This window comes from Chanodichthys erythropterus, chromosome 3 (assembly GCF_024489055.1).
Source record: "Chanodichthys erythropterus isolate Z2021 chromosome 3, ASM2448905v1, whole genome shotgun sequence".
NCBI classification, from domain to species: domain Eukaryota; kingdom Metazoa; phylum Chordata; class Actinopteri; order Cypriniformes; family Xenocyprididae; genus Chanodichthys; species Chanodichthys erythropterus.
Genome location: NC_090223.1, coordinates 39,641,975 through 39,662,337, shown reverse-complemented (window position 1 = coordinate 39,662,337; position 20,363 = coordinate 39,641,975). Strand labels below are relative to the sequence as shown.

Below are 20,363 nucleotides of genomic sequence, written 5' to 3'. Positions count from 1 at the left end.
GGGCATGAGAGTGCGCGTGGTCGACGTCTTGCAGCGCGGAGACGTCACTACCTTGAGTCTTGATTTGAAATATTAATACAGCAGAAAAACATATTTACACTTTCTAATATGATTGGCTGGTTTTATATTGAGCCTTGGAACAGCCCTAAAATACATTACAAAAACACCGCGACCGCGACCCACATAGCCTCCAAAAGCACAAAACAAAATACAAAAAAAAAAAAAAAACGTTGTAATCACTGTGAACAGTAGCCTGTATTCAGTTTGTGAAAATATTAAATACAGGTAGAAGATGTTAAAAATAATTTAGTATAGTTTTGATTATATGTTGTCATCATTGTTTTATTTTTGTAAAGTCATAATTTTGTTAAAATACTGTTGTGATCTCTGATATTTGCAATGGTTACTATTTTTCATAGTGTGGTTTTTGTATTAAAACCAGTTAGGGTCAGTTTGATATAAATCTGGTCACCTTAGTTTAAGTGTTGGTTTAAAGGATTAGTTCACTTTCAAATTAAAATTTCCCTGATAATTTACTCACCCCCATGTCATCCAAGATGTTCATGTCTTTCTTTCTTCAGTCGAAAAGAAATTAAGGTTTTTGAGGAAAACATTCCAGGATTTTTCTCCTTATAGTGGACTTCAATGGGCACCAAACTGTTGAAGGTCAAAATGACAGTTTCAGTGCAGCTTCAAAGGGCTTTAAATGATACCAGACGAGGAATAAGGGTCTTATCTAGAGAAACCATCACTCATTTAAAAAAAATAAATAAATAAATACAATTTTTTATACATTTTAACCATAAATGTTCATCTTGAACTAGCTCTCTTCTTCTTCTTCTCTATTTGAATTCCAGCAGTGTAGACGCTGAAAAGTGTATTACTGCCCTCCACAGGTCAAAGTTTGAACTAAATTGTCATATACAATATGCTAGTGCAAGTATATAACAATTAGTTCATACTTTGACCTGTGGAGGGCAGTAATAATCTTAACAGTGTCTACACTGCTGAAATACTAATAAAGAAGAAGAAGAAGAAGAAGAGCAGTAGTTAAAATGTATAAAAAATTTTTTTTTTTTTAATAGAAAATTGTTTCAATTGTTTTGATTGCGATTGTTTCTCTAGATAAGACCCTTATTTCTCGTCTGGTATCGTTTAAAGTCCTTTGAAGCTGCACTGAAACTGTCATTTTGACCTTCAACCATTTAGGCTCCATTTAAGTCCAATATAAGGAGAAAAATCCTGGAATGTTTTCATCAAAAACCTTCATTTCTTTTCGACTGAAGAAAGAAAGACATGAACATCTTGGATGACATGGGGGTGAGTAAATTATCAGGAAAATTTAATTTGAAAGTGAACAAATCCTTTAAGTCTGGTTATGTAAGGGATATTGTACAGTCAGCCGATCTATCTTATATTCCCCTAGAGGGGTTTATTTTGATATAATGAATGTTGGCTGTACATTATCCCTCTTGTTATACGGTTACTTATCAAATGAATAAAAAGACCACAGCCACAACTCCATGCCTTCAAAATGATGTCACACTCATACTGGTTTATTTTATGGCAAGAACTGAATGGGGACCGAAATTATGTATGTGCCAGTGGTTTAATTTTCAGTCATTAGTTCAATAAAAACAAAAATGCCTAATGATAATGTATACTAACAAAACATAAATGCTCAAATGGCACACATTTTTATCGGAAAATTAAAATAATAATCATATAGAGGTAAAAGAACATTTCAAAGAAATATCTGAACACTTACAACAATTTGACATTTTAGCCCTGCACAGAAATCAGAAATGGCACATTTCGTCGTGTTTCAAACATCAACATGTATAGGAAAATGTTGATGTGCAAAATATTAGACAAAACAATGACTTTTAAACAAGATTTACAGCCTACACAAAATGATTTTGCAAGCTGCAACGTGTAGTCCAGTAAACATTACAGCCAATTGTGGGTACAGTTTATTTTATATAGTTTTAGTTTTATTAACAGTATCTTATAAGCAAACACATATTTCAGTTTGTAATATTTCTGTCATTGTTTAACAAATCATCACATACAGTACATTCACAGTAAAACACAGGTACAGTATGAAATGTTTAACAGGCAATAAAAGCTGAAAGTAAAATACTTTTAAAAATAAAAAATGTATTTACTGTCACCCCTCAAGTGAGAGCACTGACTATGGCCACACATTTAAGTCGCAAAAGCTATTCACAATATCTTCTGACACATTCACAGATCCCAAAAGGGACAAGTACCTGCAGATAAAATATGAATAGCTACAATTTCCACACAAAAAGCTCTGAAAAAAGTAACATTTGTTGCAACAAGGCAAAACTTTACAGTTAGCTATGCTTGTTCTTCAGTAACTAATTACTCATTCTGATAGACATGCCATGGCCTTATGTCATTCTCTTCCAACATATTTCCATATTAAACCAACAATTTAAGGCAAAGTTTAATAATAACAAAGCAAATTTGGCATTTTTTTGTTAATATATATCTGTTATATCAGATATAGATACCATGGACATATAGGTCTCTGCAGTTCATCACCTCACAAGATGGATTTATCTGTTCATAACAGCAGAGCTGAAGAGGAAGAACCTGCTGTTTACATGGCATATCAGTGAAGGAATTAGTTGTGGTGTTCCTCAAAATACAGTACACTTCTTGCCCCTCTTCTTTACAGGTGGAGGGCACAGAACAGCACGGATGGCCTCATCGAACACGGTTTTTAAACCCCGCTGAGTAAGAGCAGAGCACTCCAGATACTTCACAGCACCTACAAAGCCAAAGAATCCAATCAGCCAACTATACATGATACAGTAGTGAAACATCATTATAGCATCATTAAACAGTTCTAGGTGAGTGTTTTTGTTTTTTTTGTACATATACCAAGTAGATATACCATATACCCAGGAAATCATTCATACCAATTTCTCTAGCCATGGCAAGTCCTTGCGGGTAAGTGATTGGAGCTAGTTTCTTATCCCGTAGACGTTCAATCGTGTCTTTGTCATCCCGCAGATCAAGTTTTGTACCCACAAGTATGATGGGGGTGTTTGGACAGTGATGGCGGACCTCAGGGTACCACTACAAAAAGAAATTTGGTTAACACAAGGCACCTAACACTTTGCGGATCTTGTTAAGGGATTCAAATGTCTGTGAAATATTTCATATTCTTAGGTGGATACTAACCTTTGCTCTTACGTTCTCAAAGGAAGCAGGGCTCACCAGTGAGAAGCAAATTAAAAAAACATCCTGCAGAAAGACAAAAGGAAGCACTTTGTAAAAATCAATGTCATCAATTATTCATTTCAGATTACATTGCACTATTTAATGCAGAATATGTTAGGAAAATATATATATTTTTAACAACTTTTTATTAAATCATTTGAAGAAAACCCTCAAAGTCTCTTATGCTCACCAAGGCTGCATTCAATTGATCAAAAATACAGTACAAACTGTAATATTGTGAAATTTTATTACCTTTTAAAATAACTGTTTTCTATTTTAATTTAATTTAAAATGTAATTTATTCTTGTGAATTTCATTATCAGTGTTGAAACATTTCAAAGGAACAGCATTTATTTGAAATAGAAATCTTTGTTAGCATTATAAATGTCTTTAATCTCACTTTTGATCATTTTAATGCGTCCTAAAAAATCGTATTAGTCACAAACTTTTGAGCAGTAATGTACATTTTCATATTAAGGGACATAGTAAGATTCCTATTTTCCAAAACCATTGTATATATTTGAACAAAGAAATTTGGCTACATGCCCAAAACCCTCCCCAATGCTCAAAGAAATATGCCAACTCCAAACAAAGCTAGTCTGTACCAAAATGTAATAAATTATTGGTTATATTTACAAAGCAAAGAACAGGCAGAGCATGAGTCTAAAAACATGATGAAACAACAAAATAATTCTTCTTAAAGCTGCAGTCCGCGATTTTTGGCCCTCTAGAGGTTAATAAACAGAGCTGCACGCGTCTTGCGGAGGAACATTGTAGCCGGAGCTACTTTTCTCCGTGTATGTCTATGGCGAGTCACGCAGTTACTGTGATACTCTGCGGCGAGTCCTACCAGTCTGGTCTGAAATAGTCCGAATATAAACACTTATTATAAGTGTGCCATAATGATTCAGGGTAAGACAAAAACACGGTTTGGAAAATGGATTCATGTTGCATATTCTTATTATATAATTTTTGTAAATTTTTAACACAAAGTTGCAGACTGCAGCTTTAAGAATAAAAATTATGATTGCAGTCCCAGTAATTAGTAAAAGAAAAATTAAATATCATAACTGAAAAAAGTGTCAAAAATGTTTTCACCAAAATAAATAAAAAAAATGCATTATACTCTGAGCTAAACTAGATGATAACTCACAATTACAGCCAATAACAGAGATATTTAAGTACCGTTTGAGGGTATGAGAGTGGTCTAAGGCGATCATAGTCCTCCTGTCCTGCTGTATCCCAAAGGCCTAAGTTGACAGGTTTACCATCCACCATAACATTGGCAGAGTAGTTGTCAAACCTGACGGTCACACACAGATTGTTCTCAACATTTCAGAAATACTGTACATCCACAGAAGTAAACTGACACACATGGGAATAATTCCCAGTTCAAGGTATCAAACTGTACTCACACTGTGGGAATATACTCTCCCGGGAAGGCATTAGTGGTGTAGCTGATGAGCAGACATGTCTTACCCACGGCACTGAAATACAAAAGATGCTAAGTGCTAAGTGTGACTGCAGTACTCAAGGCAAGTCAAGTGAGTTTCGTTATATGTAGAGACATACAAAGGAACGAAATGTCGTGCCTCGGTTGAATATAAATAAAAAATAAATAAATAAATAAAATAAATAAATGCACATAGCCTATATTAAAAAGAGGTCATCTAAATAAACATATAAACATGTACTCTTAATGGTCATACTGAGGGTTCAAGGACTGCACATTCATGGCACATCAAGGAAACAACTGTGAAAAGCAGGCAGAAGTCCTTTAGCTAGTCATCCAGACGTCACGATCACTCCTGGGCTCGATGGCACGCTGGCAGCCGCTCTTTAACAGTGCTGTTTTCAAATGAACTGCCCCACCGGATGAGGAGTGAATGCAGGGTGACAGCTTCTTGTCATGAAATACACACACTGCACTGCATGCACTTACATACAAAGAGGAGTATAGAGCCTAGACAGGAAATGCAGTGGCGGGTGACACTGAATAAGGGAAAGTGATAAAAAATTAGGAGAAACAGAGAGGAAATGTGATAATAAAAGGGAAGGGAAAAAAAGAGAAAATGCCGAAATAGCAAGTATGTTTGAACGCTGAGAAGCCCCGAATTTGTACTTTGATCAGTAGGCTGTGAAATGTGGTTGCATATGGCAAATGACAGAAAGCATGTACCATGAGACAGGGACTAAACCTTAAATGGTTGCATGATCAACGAAACAGAAAAGAAACTTTGAATTAAGCACATGCATTTAACCAATACCATGACATAAATCCATACTAGAGATAATAAATATTTTCACCCATATATTTTCTTTTCTATCAGTTCTTCAATATAACTGTTTATAACAATATCACACAGCAATAGCATGGCAGGTAAGTTAATTTAACATTTTGCAATTATTCATCATTTTATTGAACATCTATATATACATATATAGTTAATTGTTACAGAAATGCTTGACACAGCATTTTAAAGGTGCCCAAGAATGCTTTTTCACAATGTAATATAAGTCTAAAAAATCGATTTTTTTAATTAATTTTTTTCAACTGCCTATTTTGGGGCATCATTAACTATACACTGATTTTGGCAGCGCCGCCCCTTTAAATGGCGTGCTCCCTGCCTCATGAGCTCTCGACTATATTACAGTGCATTTACAAAGTTCACACAGCTAATATAACCCTCAAAATGGATCTTTACAAGATGTTCGTCATGCATGCTGTGTGCATACATCGAATCATGTGAGTAAAGTATTTATTTTGATGTTTACGTTTGATTCTGAATGAATTTGAGGCTGTGCTCTGTGGCTAACGGCTAATGCTACACTGTTGGAGAGATTTACAAAGAATGAAGTTGTGTTTATGAATTATACAGACTGCAAGTGTTTAAAAATGAAAATAGCGACGGCTCTCTTGTCTCCGTGAATACAGTAAGAAACGATGGTAACTTTAACCACATTTAACAGTACATTAGCAACATGCTAGCAAAACATTTAGAAAGACAATTTACAAATATCACTAAAAATATCATGATATCATGGATCATGTCAGTTATTATTGCTCCATCTGCCATTTTTCGCTGTTGTTCTTGCTTGCTTACCTAGTCTGTGCACAGATCCAGACGTTAATACTGTCTTTCCTTGTCTAATGCCTTGAACATGAGCTGGCATATGCAAATATTGGGGGTGTACATATTAATGATTCCGACTGTTACGTAACAGTCGGTGTTATGTTGAGATTCGCCTGTTCTTCTGAGGTCTTTTAAACAAATTAGATTTATATAAGAAGGAGGAAGCAATGGGGTTTGAAACTCACTGTATGTCATTTCCATGTACTGAACTCTTGTTATTTAACTATGCCGAGATAAATTCAATTTTTAATTCTAGGGCACCTTTCCTGCATAATGCATGTTACATTCTACTGTTTTAGTCTAACAATTTTATCTTTATTCTTTCAAAATAAAGCAATAATGACTGATGTTATATGACACTTAAATGTTAAAAATAACCGGTATGGATAATGTTAAAAAAAAACATGTCAATTGATCTCTACCAGATACCAATTGCAATGCAGCTATTTGTGTGAGGAGTATCAACAAATGCGATTCTATGATGTGAAATGTTGCTCTCTGACTAAAAATAAAGAACGGAAGAAAATAATATTTATGCAAAGGCTAATGATAAAGTTCAGCCTCACGAGTAAGTATGTGATTTAGGGGAAGGGATCATTTCCACCGGAGCTCTAATGATGTAGGTGTAAAACATGACATCATTACATAGCAATTCCAGCGGACACGCGCATCATTTACACGGCACGAGATCCGTTTGTTACATTTGAAGCATGGTTTACATCATGATACATTGTCATACTACTTTAATGTGGAAAAACATTCACTGAAAAACGGAAAGGACACAATTGAACAAGCCTGAGCATATATTTAACAAAACGGCCACCCACCAAAGAGAGCATATGTGCTCATTACAATCTCATTTAAAGCGATAGTCATAACACAATAATATTTATAGGCTAATTATAAAATTATCAATTCTGTCTGAGCAGAATCCACTCAACCGCTGAGCCAACCCACAACCCCCAGCTCCTCGCAACAATTGCTTTTCTCCAAAATAAACCTCCGAACACACACAATCAATTTTAGCATTTATTCTTCAACGTCTTACCCGTCGCCGACAACAACACACTTGATGGCTTGCATTTGCAGTGCACTAGTAGTATCCGACGAGCGAGGAATCTGTAGAAATAGGCTGAAATGTGATGTTGAGGTGCCCGTGGGCTGGTACAATCGCTGTTCAGCTGCAGCAGCAGCAGCAGTCGGAGGGATTTCACGAGACTTCCGAAAAAACACGAACAGAAGGTTCGTACTCTTTCGGAAGTCTCGTGAGGAGCCCGTCTGCCTGTTTCTGCCCATTCATTTTAATAGTAGGACGCGTCTGTGACAATATTAGTCTTATAGATGAAGTAAACATTTCACATTTTAAATTAAAATCTTAAAAAACACTTATAGAAACAAGAAATAGTGGATGAAAATGAGATTTGTAAAACAGTGACAGGGTTAAGAGAACAACTGTCATTCCAGAGGCAGGTGGAAAGACAGTTGTTGTGTTGGGTGTGGAGAGAGGGCAGGGTGGGGCAAAATGACAGACATCTCTCAATGACTACAAATAGGCCTATTTTGGGAAGGGTTGAAATAAAAGTCCTCAAAATACATACAGTACATCCATTTTAACAATGGGATGCAGTAGCCTATGACATCTAGATTGACATTTCTGTCATAGAATTCTATGTAATAGCCTCTTACATGATTTCATTTTGTAAGAGAAAATTAATGCTGTAATTTCCCCATTAGGATTAATTAAATGTATTTGATGTCAAAATATGTAATAAATCATACATTGTGGGATTTAAAGGGTTAGTTCACCCAAAAATGAAAATAATGTCATTAATTTCTCACTCTCATGCCGTTCCACACCTGTAAGATCTTCGTTCATCTTCAGAACACAAATTAAGATATTTTAGTTGAAATCCGATGGCTCCGTGAGGCCTTCATAGGGAGCAATGACATTTCCTCTCTCAAGATCCATATAGGTACTAAAAACATGTTTAAATCAGTTCATGTGAGTACAGTGGTTCAATATTAATATTATAAAGCGACGAGAATATTGTGTATCGAATCATGATTCGGAGAGCCGAAGTCACGTGATTTCAGCAGTATATTCAGCTTTATAATATTAATATTGAACCACTGTACTCACATGAACTGATTTAAATATGTTTTTAGTACATTAATGGATCTTGAGAGAGGAAATGTCATTGCTCCCTATGGAGGCCTCACTGAGCCATCAGATTTCAACAAAAATATCTTAATTTGTGTTCTGAAGATGAACGAAGATCTTACGGGTGTGGAACGACATGAGGGTGAGTAATAAATGACATTATTTTAATTTTTGGGTGAACTAACCCTTTGTTCTCTGTTGAAAAAAAACAGCATATGCTGTTTTTTTCATCAGGGTTAATATTTGAATCTGTAGTCCGTGAGAGACATACTGCAGAAATACATCCGAAATACTTCTGATGTATGAAAACAGCACAGGAAACACAAGACTCTTACATATTCAAGAATTAATCATTTTATTGCTTGACCTGCCATTGGGACAATCTATACCAAAAGGTTTACAACTTCAGCACATCCAATGAAATCAAACCGTATAGTTATACAAAAAGAATAATAGAAAAATGGTCCCTCGACATTTTACAGCTCTCTGTGTTGAGGGCTTAAACTGAAGAATGGGTGCATGGGAGTCTCTAACGCCCTGATGGCAAAGCTTATGAGCAAATATCAATTCCTGTGTACATACTAGGACACAATTTTACTGAAAACTCCAGAAGAAAACACCATTGGCAGTCATAACCAGGGAATGAAAAGCAAGCCACAAAAAAAAAAAAAAAAAGAAGGAGGGGGAAGAAGGAGCTAATACATACACATTTCCAGTGTACCACTGAAAGATCTTCAAGAAATAGTACTGAACTTGTTAAAAAAAATAAAAATAAATCATAATAAAAGGTAAGCAGAAAATTTGCAGTGGAACAAAATCATTTAATCCACTCATAAAAGGGAAATACAATAAACATCAATGATGAATTTTACAGAAATCAAGGGAAAGATTTATGGTTACTTTTTGTCATTTGTCATCAAATGAAGTTAAATAAACACACCAATGCATATATGAGCATTTACAAGTAGACTATTCAGCAATTCTTTGCCTATCATTGGGTGTCACAGTTAAACATTGAGGACTCATATTAATAATATATAATTTCAACATGTTCATTTATCCAACCCCATCATAAGGCATAAACCACTCATTGAAAAGACAGTGGAACGGTTAATCAAAAGGCTATTTGTAATCCCCTGTAATTAAGGGTGCAAATTCTGTGTTTTTAAAGCTACAGCACCAAGATTTGACTGATTCTAGAGTCTACTCTGGAGGGGCAGAAATCTGTGAATGTCAGAAAACATCTTATTTTCCTACACACCTGCACTGACATGCTGTAATGCTCTCAAATCAAGCGTCAAGAATAAAACGAAAAGGAAAAAAAAAAATCTCCCATGTGGTCAGTAGGACAGAGTCAGATATCAAAGATAAAAACACACTAAATATAGGGTATCTTTCTTTAATTAACATAGTAATGTTGGGACAGTTCTGTGCAAACTCTTAATTACTGGAGCTTTAAGTCTGAATAAATTACAATGCTGAGAGGATCCGGATATACAGATGAAATAAAACATTGCAGTTTACAAATAATACAGGTGACAAGCATAGAATATTTATGAATATATTAGGTGGGAAAGAACTACAAGACAATGTCTATTGGCTTTGCATTATGAAAGTAAAGAAATCAGGCACTTTTCAAAACCCAAATTTACTTTCAATAACATGAGTCTGTCGTACAAATGAGCTGGATATCTGTATAATATCATAACACAAGAAGTGTTTCCAAATAATACAAGAGTATCTCTGTGCGATAACAATTAAAATCTACCTTCAGCAACTGTTAACACTATTGTACCACCCGGTAAAACACAACTCAGAGAACTCTCAAGAACAACATCTGATAGAGATTAAGGTGGTGGCAGTAGTGGATCGCAAATCTATTTCCAAACATTTGATGGATCCCAACCCTAATGGCATAGAGACACCATGAACTCAACACAAGTGGCAAATACTGTCCCTGTTTTAAGACTTTGATTCAAATAATCTAAAAATCGACACTGATTATTTGAAAACAAATTTTCTAAGACCTGCCCTGTTTATTAACCACATTGATTCAGTAAAAAAAAAAAAAAAAAAAAAGACATTTGGGATTTCGAAGCAGTTCACATACACTCATTGAAAAAGAAAACCTACTGGGATCTCAGCGGGTCAAGGAGGTCACCAAGTAGTCACTTCCTGTTGAGGAGGATCCTCATATACTCAACAAAGCTTCAGATTTCATTAACCATTACATTTCTGTAACTCTTCTTAACATTTAAACAAAACAAACAAATATAACCTCTTTTCTGTATTTATATCCGCCATAAACACAATGCTGAATAAAATAAGATTACTTCACCTTTGGTGGGGGGAAACAAACAAATTAAAGCATTTGCAGCATGTGGCATTTCAGAAGGGAGAAAATGTGAAACAAAACAAAACCAAAAAACTAACTTTAAAAGGAGATTTGACTAATCCTAGTCTACTCTACATAAGAGTCCAGAGCCAGCTTTTGTGTATAGCATTAAGGACGAAAGGAAAACAAAATATGAAAAAAAGCCCAATGCAATAGGATCAAATGCCACAATGAAAAACAGCAGGCGCATATAAAGTGTTTTATATATATATATATATATATATATATATATATATATATATATATATATATATATATATATATATATATATATATATATATATATATATTATATATATATACGTATATATAGATATCAAACTGTGCAAAAAAATATGGTTATGGTCATTTACTTCTAATATATAATCTTTTCCATACACTATATATGTGCAGCTATAACAATAAAAGAGAAAAGCTGATCACCATGATAAACACGGTGGCATTTTAACTTCAGTACCCCCAAGAAAACAATATAACACACATGGATTTATGCCTTTGGCTTCCCTATATTCAAACGCTTGAAATGACGAGGGAAAACTGAATCTGAAACTCGATGGCTCAATTAAGATACATCCTTATATACTGAGTAAATACACTACATGAGTATATCAGTCCAGCCACTGTTTTCTTTTCATTCTAAACACTGTTATAAAGAAACATGAAGCAATTTGGATGCAAGAGAAAATCCCGATAGACCTTGTTATTTCAACATCTGTTCACGTGACAGGCATCTGTGGCACAATGATTGGCTCGTTTCTCAGGCAAAACTAACAATCAGCCTTATGGTAAATCTAGGATGGATACAAATGCGACATGGTACGGCACAAATCGGAAAAAAAAAACAGAGCGAGAGAGAGAACACTGAAGTGAATGGGCACCTGGGTGTTGGAAAACGCATAAAGAAAAGTAAGAAAATAAAGCAAATTTGCATTGGTGGACCCTGCAATTAAGGAAGAAAGAGCCTAGTGCGCCTCAGACCGACAGAGACACGAAGCTGTTGTACTGCTGTATGTTCCTCTTCAGGATATCTGAGCAGGGGCCGAGCACGCGTTCGAACCTGGGACGGTCAAGTTTTACGCACTTCAGAGGGCCGCGAGCAACCACGGTGGCGGCACGAGGCCGGTTCATTAGCAGAGCGATCTCACCTGATGAAACACATGGAGGGAAATCAGAAAAAAGCCACAGGGAAACAAACACATTAAAGGATTAGTCCACTTTCAAATTAAATTTTCCTGATAATTTACTCACCCCCATATCATCCAAGATGTTCATGTCCTTCTTTCTTCAGTCGAAAAGAAATTAAGGTTTTTGATGAAAACATTCCAGGATTTTTCTCCTTATAGTGGACTTCAATGGAGCCCAAATGGTTGAAGGTCAAAATTACAGTTTCAGAGCAGCTTCAAAGGGCTTTAAACGATCCCAGACGAGGAATAAGGGTCTTATCTAGTGCAACGATCCGTCATTTTCTACAAAAATGTAAATGTATATGCTTTATATAAACAAATGATCACTTTTCAATTGCTTCCGCCAAAACCGCACTTTCGTATTCTTCAAAATGCTTATGCTGTATGTCCTACACCTTCCCTATTCTACTTATGGAACGAACACAGCGCCAGTTCCATTTTTTCCTTAGGTTGAATAGGGAAGGCGTAGGAAGTACAACATAAGCTTTTTGAAGAATACAGAACTGTGGTTTTGGTGGAAGCACTTGGAAGGCGATCATTTGTTTATATAAAGCATATACATTTACATTTTTTCAAAAATGACTAATGGTTTCTCTAGATAAGACTCTTATTCCTCGTCTGGTATCGTTTAAAGCCCTTTGAAGCTGCACTGAAACTGCAATTTTGACCTCCATTGAAGTCCACTATAAGGAGAAAAATCCTGGAAAGTTTTCATCAAAAACCTTCATTTCTTTTCGACTGAAGAAAGAAAGACATGAACATCTTGAATGACATGGACCCCCATGAGTAAATTTATCAGGAACATTTTATTTGAAAGTGAACTAATCCTTTAAGGTGTACTAATGGACGCTGTACATGGAGTCAATATGTAATTACATTAACAAAGTGATTTCTGGGATATGTCTGGGATGCGATTCTCCAGAGAGTAAAGAGAAACGCATTTACCGAAGTAGTCAGATGGTGCGAGTCTTCCGACCTCCACAAATTCCTCATTCTCCGACCGCCGCTGCAGGACTGCTGCCGAGCCCTGAGGACACAAGTCTAAATCAATACATCTGATCTCCCATGACGTCTCTCTGAGGTTTTAGGGCTACACTTATTCTCAGATTATGTAATCAATATGAAACGTGCATATAGGCGTGTCCAGCACTGCGGAGATGACAAGTCAGCATCGTCGACTTCATCTCTGCAGCCGAAAACACGCAAAGCACTAGTTTTTCAATAAGTTATTAAAATATTCAGACAGTCTCGTTCCATTTTTTTTTTCACGCCACATGCTGCTGCAAGCTGTTTGAACAGTGATTAGGCTATGTATTACATATAGGCAATTAAAAGGCTCATTGTTATGATTTATGTGGTTTATTGATATAAACGCTCAATTAGTCGACTAATTGTTTGAATGAACTACTACTAGTCGACTAGAAAAATCTTTAATAATTTTTCTATATATCCTAATCATTTGTTAACATCTAAATCATGAATTATTTGTTCTGCCTTAAATTAATACAATGTTTAAATTTAAAAGATTGTTTGCCAACTGCGTGGTTTGTATTTGTACATTTCTGAAATGACATGAACTTGAACAGGGTCACCTCTGATAACAGATCACTCTAAATTGTAATGTTGACATGCATTTTCTTTAAAGCTGCTTTGAAACAATATGTATTGTCAAAAGCGTTATACAAATAAATGTGAATTGAGCTGAATTAAACACTTTCTACAACAATTTCATCATTACTTACTTGTGTTTATAACTATGTATAATGTGGAGATCAAAGAAGTATACAAAACTATAACACTTTAATTAACAAACACTTGTTGATGAGAACAGTGTAAAAAAAAGAGTGGATTTAACAAGGAAATCTACCTCAAGGATAATGAAAAACTCGTCTCCTGGTTGACCCTGCACAACAATCTTCTGGCCATCTTCAAACTGAACTGTCTCGAGGGCGTCAGCAACCGTCAACCGTTCCCATTTATCCAGAGACTCTGCTCACAGGATGTTAGCATATCATCATTGGGCACTTCACAAGAATTACTTATAGCCATTATTAAAGGGATAGTTCACTGAAAAATGAAAATTCTGTCATCATTTACTCACCGTCAAGTTGTTAAAAACCAGCAGGAGTTTTCTACAGAAAGGAAGATATTTTGAAGAATGTGTGTAACTAAACAGCTGCTGGTCCCCATTTGACTTCCATAGTATAAAAAAATACTATGGTAGTCAATGGGGAATAAAAACTGTTTGGTTACTAACACTCTTCAAAAATATCTTCTTTTGTGATCAACAGAACAAAGAAAATCATACCGATTTGGAATGAGATGAGGGTGAGTAATGATGACAAAATTTTCATTTTTTGGGTGAACTATCCCTTTTATACACTGCATTATACGGACACAAAAACCAAATGCTATGGGTTTTTTTTTATTTATTTATTTTTTTTGTGTTTTTAATAAGTTAATCAAACTCACCCAAAATGGAAACCTTGCTAAGGAATTCCTCATACATTTTTCTCTTTCTTAGAGTGCTTCCCTAAACACAGAAAAAAAGGAGAAAGAAAATTAAGGTAATTTAAAATACAAGACCGGTATTCAAAATAATAAATAATAATAATAATAAAAAAACAACAATGATAAAATGGGGGGCACATACATAATAACATGGCATGCAAAAATCAGTTAAATAGTGTACCAACCATGAGTATTCTCCTGTAGCTGTCTCTGTCAATTCCCCATAGCTTAACATTGGTCTTTGCTCTGACAGTGGCTGCTCTGGGAGTGCCGTAGATTAAAGCCAGCTCACCAAAACTGCCACCCTCTCCAATACTGGTCACCCACTCATTGTTGACGTACACCTATCAAAAACAACAGTACTTATGAGTATCTCAGTCATTATCATTTCAAATGTTAAAGTGCCCCTGTTATGCTATTTTAAAGGACCCTAGTTTTGTTTTGGAGGTCTCCTACAATAGCATCAAAGGTAAAACTCCCTTTAATTTTCTCATAACATACATTGCACATCACCTCATTTCTCAAAGAGTCTGAAAATGGTTTGTTCAAAAATTCAGTCTCTCTAAACCCGTGGAAACTAAACACCATTACCATATCTGAATTTAATCTCCGGAGGATTCCTCAGAGCTTGTATACACAGAGATACGAACAGTAACAATAGTGTCGGTTTTACCGTATCAATTCCTGCACAAGTCGTCATCCTTTTGAAGTGTATGAAAGGATAAAAACAGCACAAACAAACCAAACTCTTCCAGGCTTCAGCTACAACTACAGTGTTCGTAGAAGTAGACATTAAAGTAGACATAGGCAGGCATTATGCAAATTTATTACACTGTTACGTTGGTTTGTAACAGGAAGTGAGTCTAGAATTGCTGATGACTTGTTTTGGCAGTTCAGAATCAAATCTTTCATTTAATAACTTTATTTGTTGTGCACTTTGATCTTTAAAATTTTGAAAACCTTTTACACCCACAAACAGCTGCAAGCTATATATACAGTAATATATACGGTAATATTTGAAAAAGCATAATAGGGGCACTTTAAAAACTCTATCCAAGTCAAAAAACATGTATGTATTATTATATTACATCCTGATTCATCGTCAATTTGGAATTGAACTTACATCCATTTCACCTTGATCAATAACATAAAAATTGTCACCCTCATCCCCTGAAATAAGAAACACAATACATTAGTCTAATTATTTTTTCCATTTTTACACATTCATCTTCTCCTCAAAAGAAGCCTAACCTTGTTGAATGACAGTCTCTCCTGCAATGTAGGTGACTGAGAACATAGCGTCAAATATGTCACTGTGAAGAGTAAAATAAGTCGTATTCAATAAATGAAATACTTTATTAGTTATAATGAATAATTCAATCTACTTTACAAAACAAAATGTGTTACCTTCTTTCATTGTCATCAAGATGGGCAAAAAGCACATTCTTTTCAATCGCTTTAGCCAGGGCAGCCATTGTTTTATAGTCTTTAGGAATAACCTGTGAATTGAAAGCAAGTTTTCTAAGTAAACAGCAACTTCAGTGAAAGCAGAATTCAGTGTGCCAATAATATGTCACGGTGTTAAAATATTGACGTATAAGAAGCAAGTTACCTTTCTAACATAAGAAGCTGCATCTTCCTCAGTGTAGACCTCTGCGCTGATGGCACCGCGGCGCCGTCGACCCTTAACCACAGGATTCATGGGAGGAGAGACCTCATCTTCTCGGGAGTCTGAGCGAGAGCTCGACTTCTGCTGGCTGCTGATCTGTTTAGCTTCCTCCTGATAGACATAAACTTTGTTCATTGCACTGAAACTCACTTTTTAAGAGTAAAGAAAATAGAGCCTAAGCCTATGTGGTTTGACTCCAAAGAAAATGACTAACCTTCTCGAGCCTCTCGAAGCACTCTTTGAGGAAAAGCATTGGCCTTTCAGGCCTGACAGTGCACAGCTGCACAATGCATTCCTTCAGCAGTTGCTGGATGTTGTGCTTCTGCACGTAGCGCTCACACTCCCGCAAGCTCCTCTCTTCTTCGCTGCTCGTACTGCTGGACGCCATGGTGACCTGCTGACCTGCAACATGCAATTCACATCAGCTTATGAAACTCAAGGAATCTGAAGCAAATCCAGTCCTTAGCTAAATTTCATTAGACCAACTAGCTGCAGTGAAATGTGCAGATCTGACGCTAGCCACGCCTCTTAAGAGTAGAGTGTAATACCGTAAGTTAAATTCACTCATTTCATTGTGAAGACCGCATGAACCAAAAGTTGCAATCAACTTCACTAGTGTGACATGTAGAGGGCGGGGCTTGATTTTAGCACCCCTCTTCACCACCTTGAGCTTGCAGCCGACTGACACTTTGGAGGGAAGTGGTTAACAGCTGTTCTGCCAATGCTGTCAAACTAACGTCAGAGAAGTAACGTCATTCCAGGGGGAAGCAAATTCTCCAATTATGACTAAAGACTACGAACGCAAACTATTTTTTTTTTCTTTCTGTGCATTAACTTGCTTTGTTTTGAACATATTAATTATTCACCACAAGACTAGTAATGTGCGCTGACAAATAGGGTAAATTTTACATTACATGCAGACTTTAAATACCAAAAGAAACCAAGATTCAATAAAATATTTAGCATTGTTGAAAGTTTCAGATCAGATTGTTATGGAAATTCTTAAAATTAGGTGTCTGATATGTTTGTATGCTAAAGGTATGAGCCACATGCAGTTTTGGATTTTATTTGGGTTGTTGACATGACAAAAAAATATTTTGTGGTGTGTAAGTTTTAGAAATATTTAACTGTTCATTTTTAATTAAAAAAACAAACATGTTGATATTGTTTGTATCAAAATTAAATTTTTCTTTCTTCTTCAACACATTCAAAGTTAAATAAAAATACTTTAATGCAATACCAGGGGAGGTATAATCATCACTCATCTTAAAATGGTATAATTTACAGCAGTTCTGAAAGGATGACAGTCTCATATTTATTGAAACTGTCCAACAAGTCAAAGAAAAAAATAGTGTTATTCATAATTTCATATTAAATAAATAGCATTATAAGAAAATAAGTGTTTAACAATGAAGATAAATCTCTCTCATGCTATTTGTAGGCTTATATTATTAAGTTTTTCTTTCTTAATTTTTGTTTTGTCACACCATAGGACACATTTATGGTACAGTTCAGTAAACATTTTGATATAAAGAATTGATAAAGTTAGTGACCCCTTATATTTTCTTAAACATCAGACTTTACACTACATAAATATATGTATTTCTGAATACAATACCTAGAAAATTTTTAAATGATTAACATTTTATTCACTTCCACGGCTTATCCTGGCCTAACAATTAACACTGTAAAATTCCCTTATATTTCCAGGTCTTCCTTGACCGTGGGAATCTTTTGGATAAGAAAAGCACACAGACGTGACCTCGAGTCGTGCTCATAACCTAACAAAAACAAACTGCCAGAGCTAATAAACAGACATGTTGCTGCAAACCAAATCAACACTAAACACTTTCAAACGAGGTGCTGTCAAAGTGAAACGGCTCACATGGCTCCCATACGAACATGCCACATATCTAAACTACATGATCTACTAAATCAGTCAGCTATTTCTCTCAGCTAACTTACCATGTAATTTATAAGACACTGTTGTATTTTGGCAGGCATGCTGATGCCTCTGGTCCCAGCCGGGGTGCCTGAGCTCATAAAATGCGCAGTTCTCATCCCCACAGGCATTTTCACAATAAAACGCTATTCGGACATGTGAACATAACATTATTTCAATGCAGGAAACACATGCCTATGCAAGTACACGCTATTCGGCGCGTGTTTAAGCGTTAAGCAGCGTAAACCTGCAGCCTCTTCCAGCTCTGTGTTATCTGTAACCAGTTTTGTCAAGCAGCAAAATACGCCATCTTGCAAGCTACATGATCACAACAACGGAAGCCGACGACACTACAGTAACCTCTCTACGAGCCTGTCAGCTCACACATCGATATCAGCAAACGTTACAGCGAAGACCCCTGCCGTTACATATTCATACCTGAGACGTTTTGATGAATTTGTCGACGTGTTTTACTCCGTTAACACAGGCTTTCCCACAGTCCTTGGATGGATGGGCGCCTCACCGGAAAAGGTTATGACCAATCACAAACAACGATTGACGTCAATGCGCCTCGATCTGAGAAGCCCGTTGCTCCTGACAACCTTAAAGGGCAAGGGCTTGTTTTTGCGTTTCGAGGGGATCGAGGTTATCAGACAGCTAATTTATTACATTCTGCTGCACATGATGTTTACATCTTATTTTACAGTCCTCCGGCAATGACATTGAAATACAAAAGGACAGTATGTTTAAGCCCGAGTGTTTAACAGAGACCCTGTGTGATCTGGATCTGATGACAGCTGAAAAGGTTAATGGGTCTGTACATAAACACAAGCCTAGTGTTGTCCTTATTGAACCAGGATCATAACCAACACTGACATTGAGGGGACACTTCCCTTTAATATTCAGATTAGCTCGACCATGTGCATCTGAATAGTGTTACATTACTTCACCAGCTATCACTGGTAATGAGGTCCTTCATCAAAATGAAACATTATATAGCTAAACATTTACTTTTATTCATTTACTAGATACTATCCAAAGTGACTTACTACAAAATGATGATATAAGCATAAGCAAATACTTCAAGATAAAACACAACAAAGTAGTGCAAAGTCATTTAAAGGGATAGTTCACCCAAAAAAATTATAAAACTCATGATGACTGTCTTTCTTTAGCGAAACATAAAAGATATTTTTAAGAGTTTTGGTGACCATTGACTTCTATTGTATGGAATAAAAAATAATAATAATTAAAAAAAATCTCAAAATATATTTTATGTTCCACAGAAGAAAGAAATAGTGAGTAAATGATGACAATTTTATTTTTGAGTGGATAGCTATCCATTATTTAATAAGCATTTTTCACTTTAAATTATTAAAAAAAACAATATCAGTACCTCTAAACAAACAACAAAAACGATTTGCCTCCGCTAGAGGTCTATTCAAAACAAAGGCGTAGCTTGATGACGACAAGTTTGAGCGCGGAATCTTGGGACTTCACCTCAACGGATGGTGGAAAAGAATCGGGATAGGACTCAGGAAGAAATCATCATGGATGCGATTATTAGCGTTACTGTAGTATGAAGCAGAACAGGAGTGAGTGTTGTGTGGGAGCTGAACGAGGCCGCTGGAGCGATTGAGCAACACACGCCTCACGAGCAGCAGAACTTTTATTATGACACAGTCGCCGGCACCGCTTCCGCTTTACCAGTCATGAGTATGAGGTAACGCAGCTCTGTTTATCATATTAGATACATTTGAGAGTGTTGAAAATATGTTATAATGTTACTCTGTGCGTTTGTTCGGCGGCTGTTGTGAGACACTGTTGCACACTGCAGTAAGCGGATTGGTTTTAGAATATCATATTAAATACTGCTTGGCTTGTGTTGATAAATGGCATCCAATTAATTTTAAAATGTATTGAATGATTCTGTATTACTGTTATTAAAAATAAAGCTGCATTTGATTATGCTATGTTAGCTACTTGACAAAATAGTGTTTTCCTCTGAGGCATGGTAAAGCATTGTGCTCGCAAAAAATCAAGAAAATTAGATTTAAACAATAAGATTAAACGTGTTGAGCTATATAACAATAATTAGTTTTCTGTCTAAAA

At 35.8% G+C, this 20,363-nt stretch overlaps 2 protein-coding genes across 3 annotated transcripts; both read right to left on the bottom strand.

Annotated features, from left to right (window-relative positions):
- Positions 1 to 1,599: 1,599 nt before the first annotated feature.
- On the bottom strand, positions 1,600 to 7,578 carry rac3a (Rac family small GTPase 3a). 2 transcript variants are annotated; one of them, XM_067382232.1, is made up of 6 exons: positions 7,438 to 7,578; positions 4,671 to 4,742; positions 4,441 to 4,558; positions 3,217 to 3,279; positions 2,952 to 3,111; positions 1,600 to 2,800 (listed from the first exon to the last, which is right to left on the bottom strand). In XM_067382232.1, exons 1-6 carry the CDS (start codon positions 7,470 to 7,472, stop codon positions 2,670 to 2,672), a joined length of 579 nt encoding a protein of 192 aa, XP_067238333.1. In that variant the 5' UTR covers positions 7,473 to 7,578; the 3' UTR covers positions 1,600 to 2,669. The 2 variants fall into 2 exon arrangements, with proteins under 2 accessions (XP_067238333.1, XP_067238334.1); XM_067382233.1 differs by lacking the exon at positions 7,438 to 7,578 and adding an exon at positions 4,965 to 5,223.
- Positions 7,579 to 11,234: 3,656 nt separating this feature from the next.
- On the bottom strand, positions 11,235 to 18,842 carry prkar1aa (protein kinase, cAMP-dependent, regulatory, type I, alpha (tissue specific extinguisher 1) a). Its single transcript, XM_067382218.1, has 11 exons — positions 18,690 to 18,842; positions 16,524 to 16,711; positions 16,253 to 16,420; positions 16,048 to 16,139; positions 15,892 to 15,953; positions 15,764 to 15,810; positions 14,826 to 14,984; positions 14,602 to 14,662; positions 13,997 to 14,118; positions 13,075 to 13,156; positions 11,235 to 12,090 (listed from the first exon to the last, which is right to left on the bottom strand). The coding sequence occupies exons 2-11, from the start codon at positions 16,695 to 16,697 to the stop codon at positions 11,918 to 11,920; spliced, it is 1,140 nt and encodes a 379-aa protein (XP_067238319.1). The 5' UTR covers positions 16,698 to 16,711; positions 18,690 to 18,842; the 3' UTR covers positions 11,235 to 11,917.
- Between the last annotated feature and the right edge of the window lie 1,521 nt (positions 18,843 to 20,363).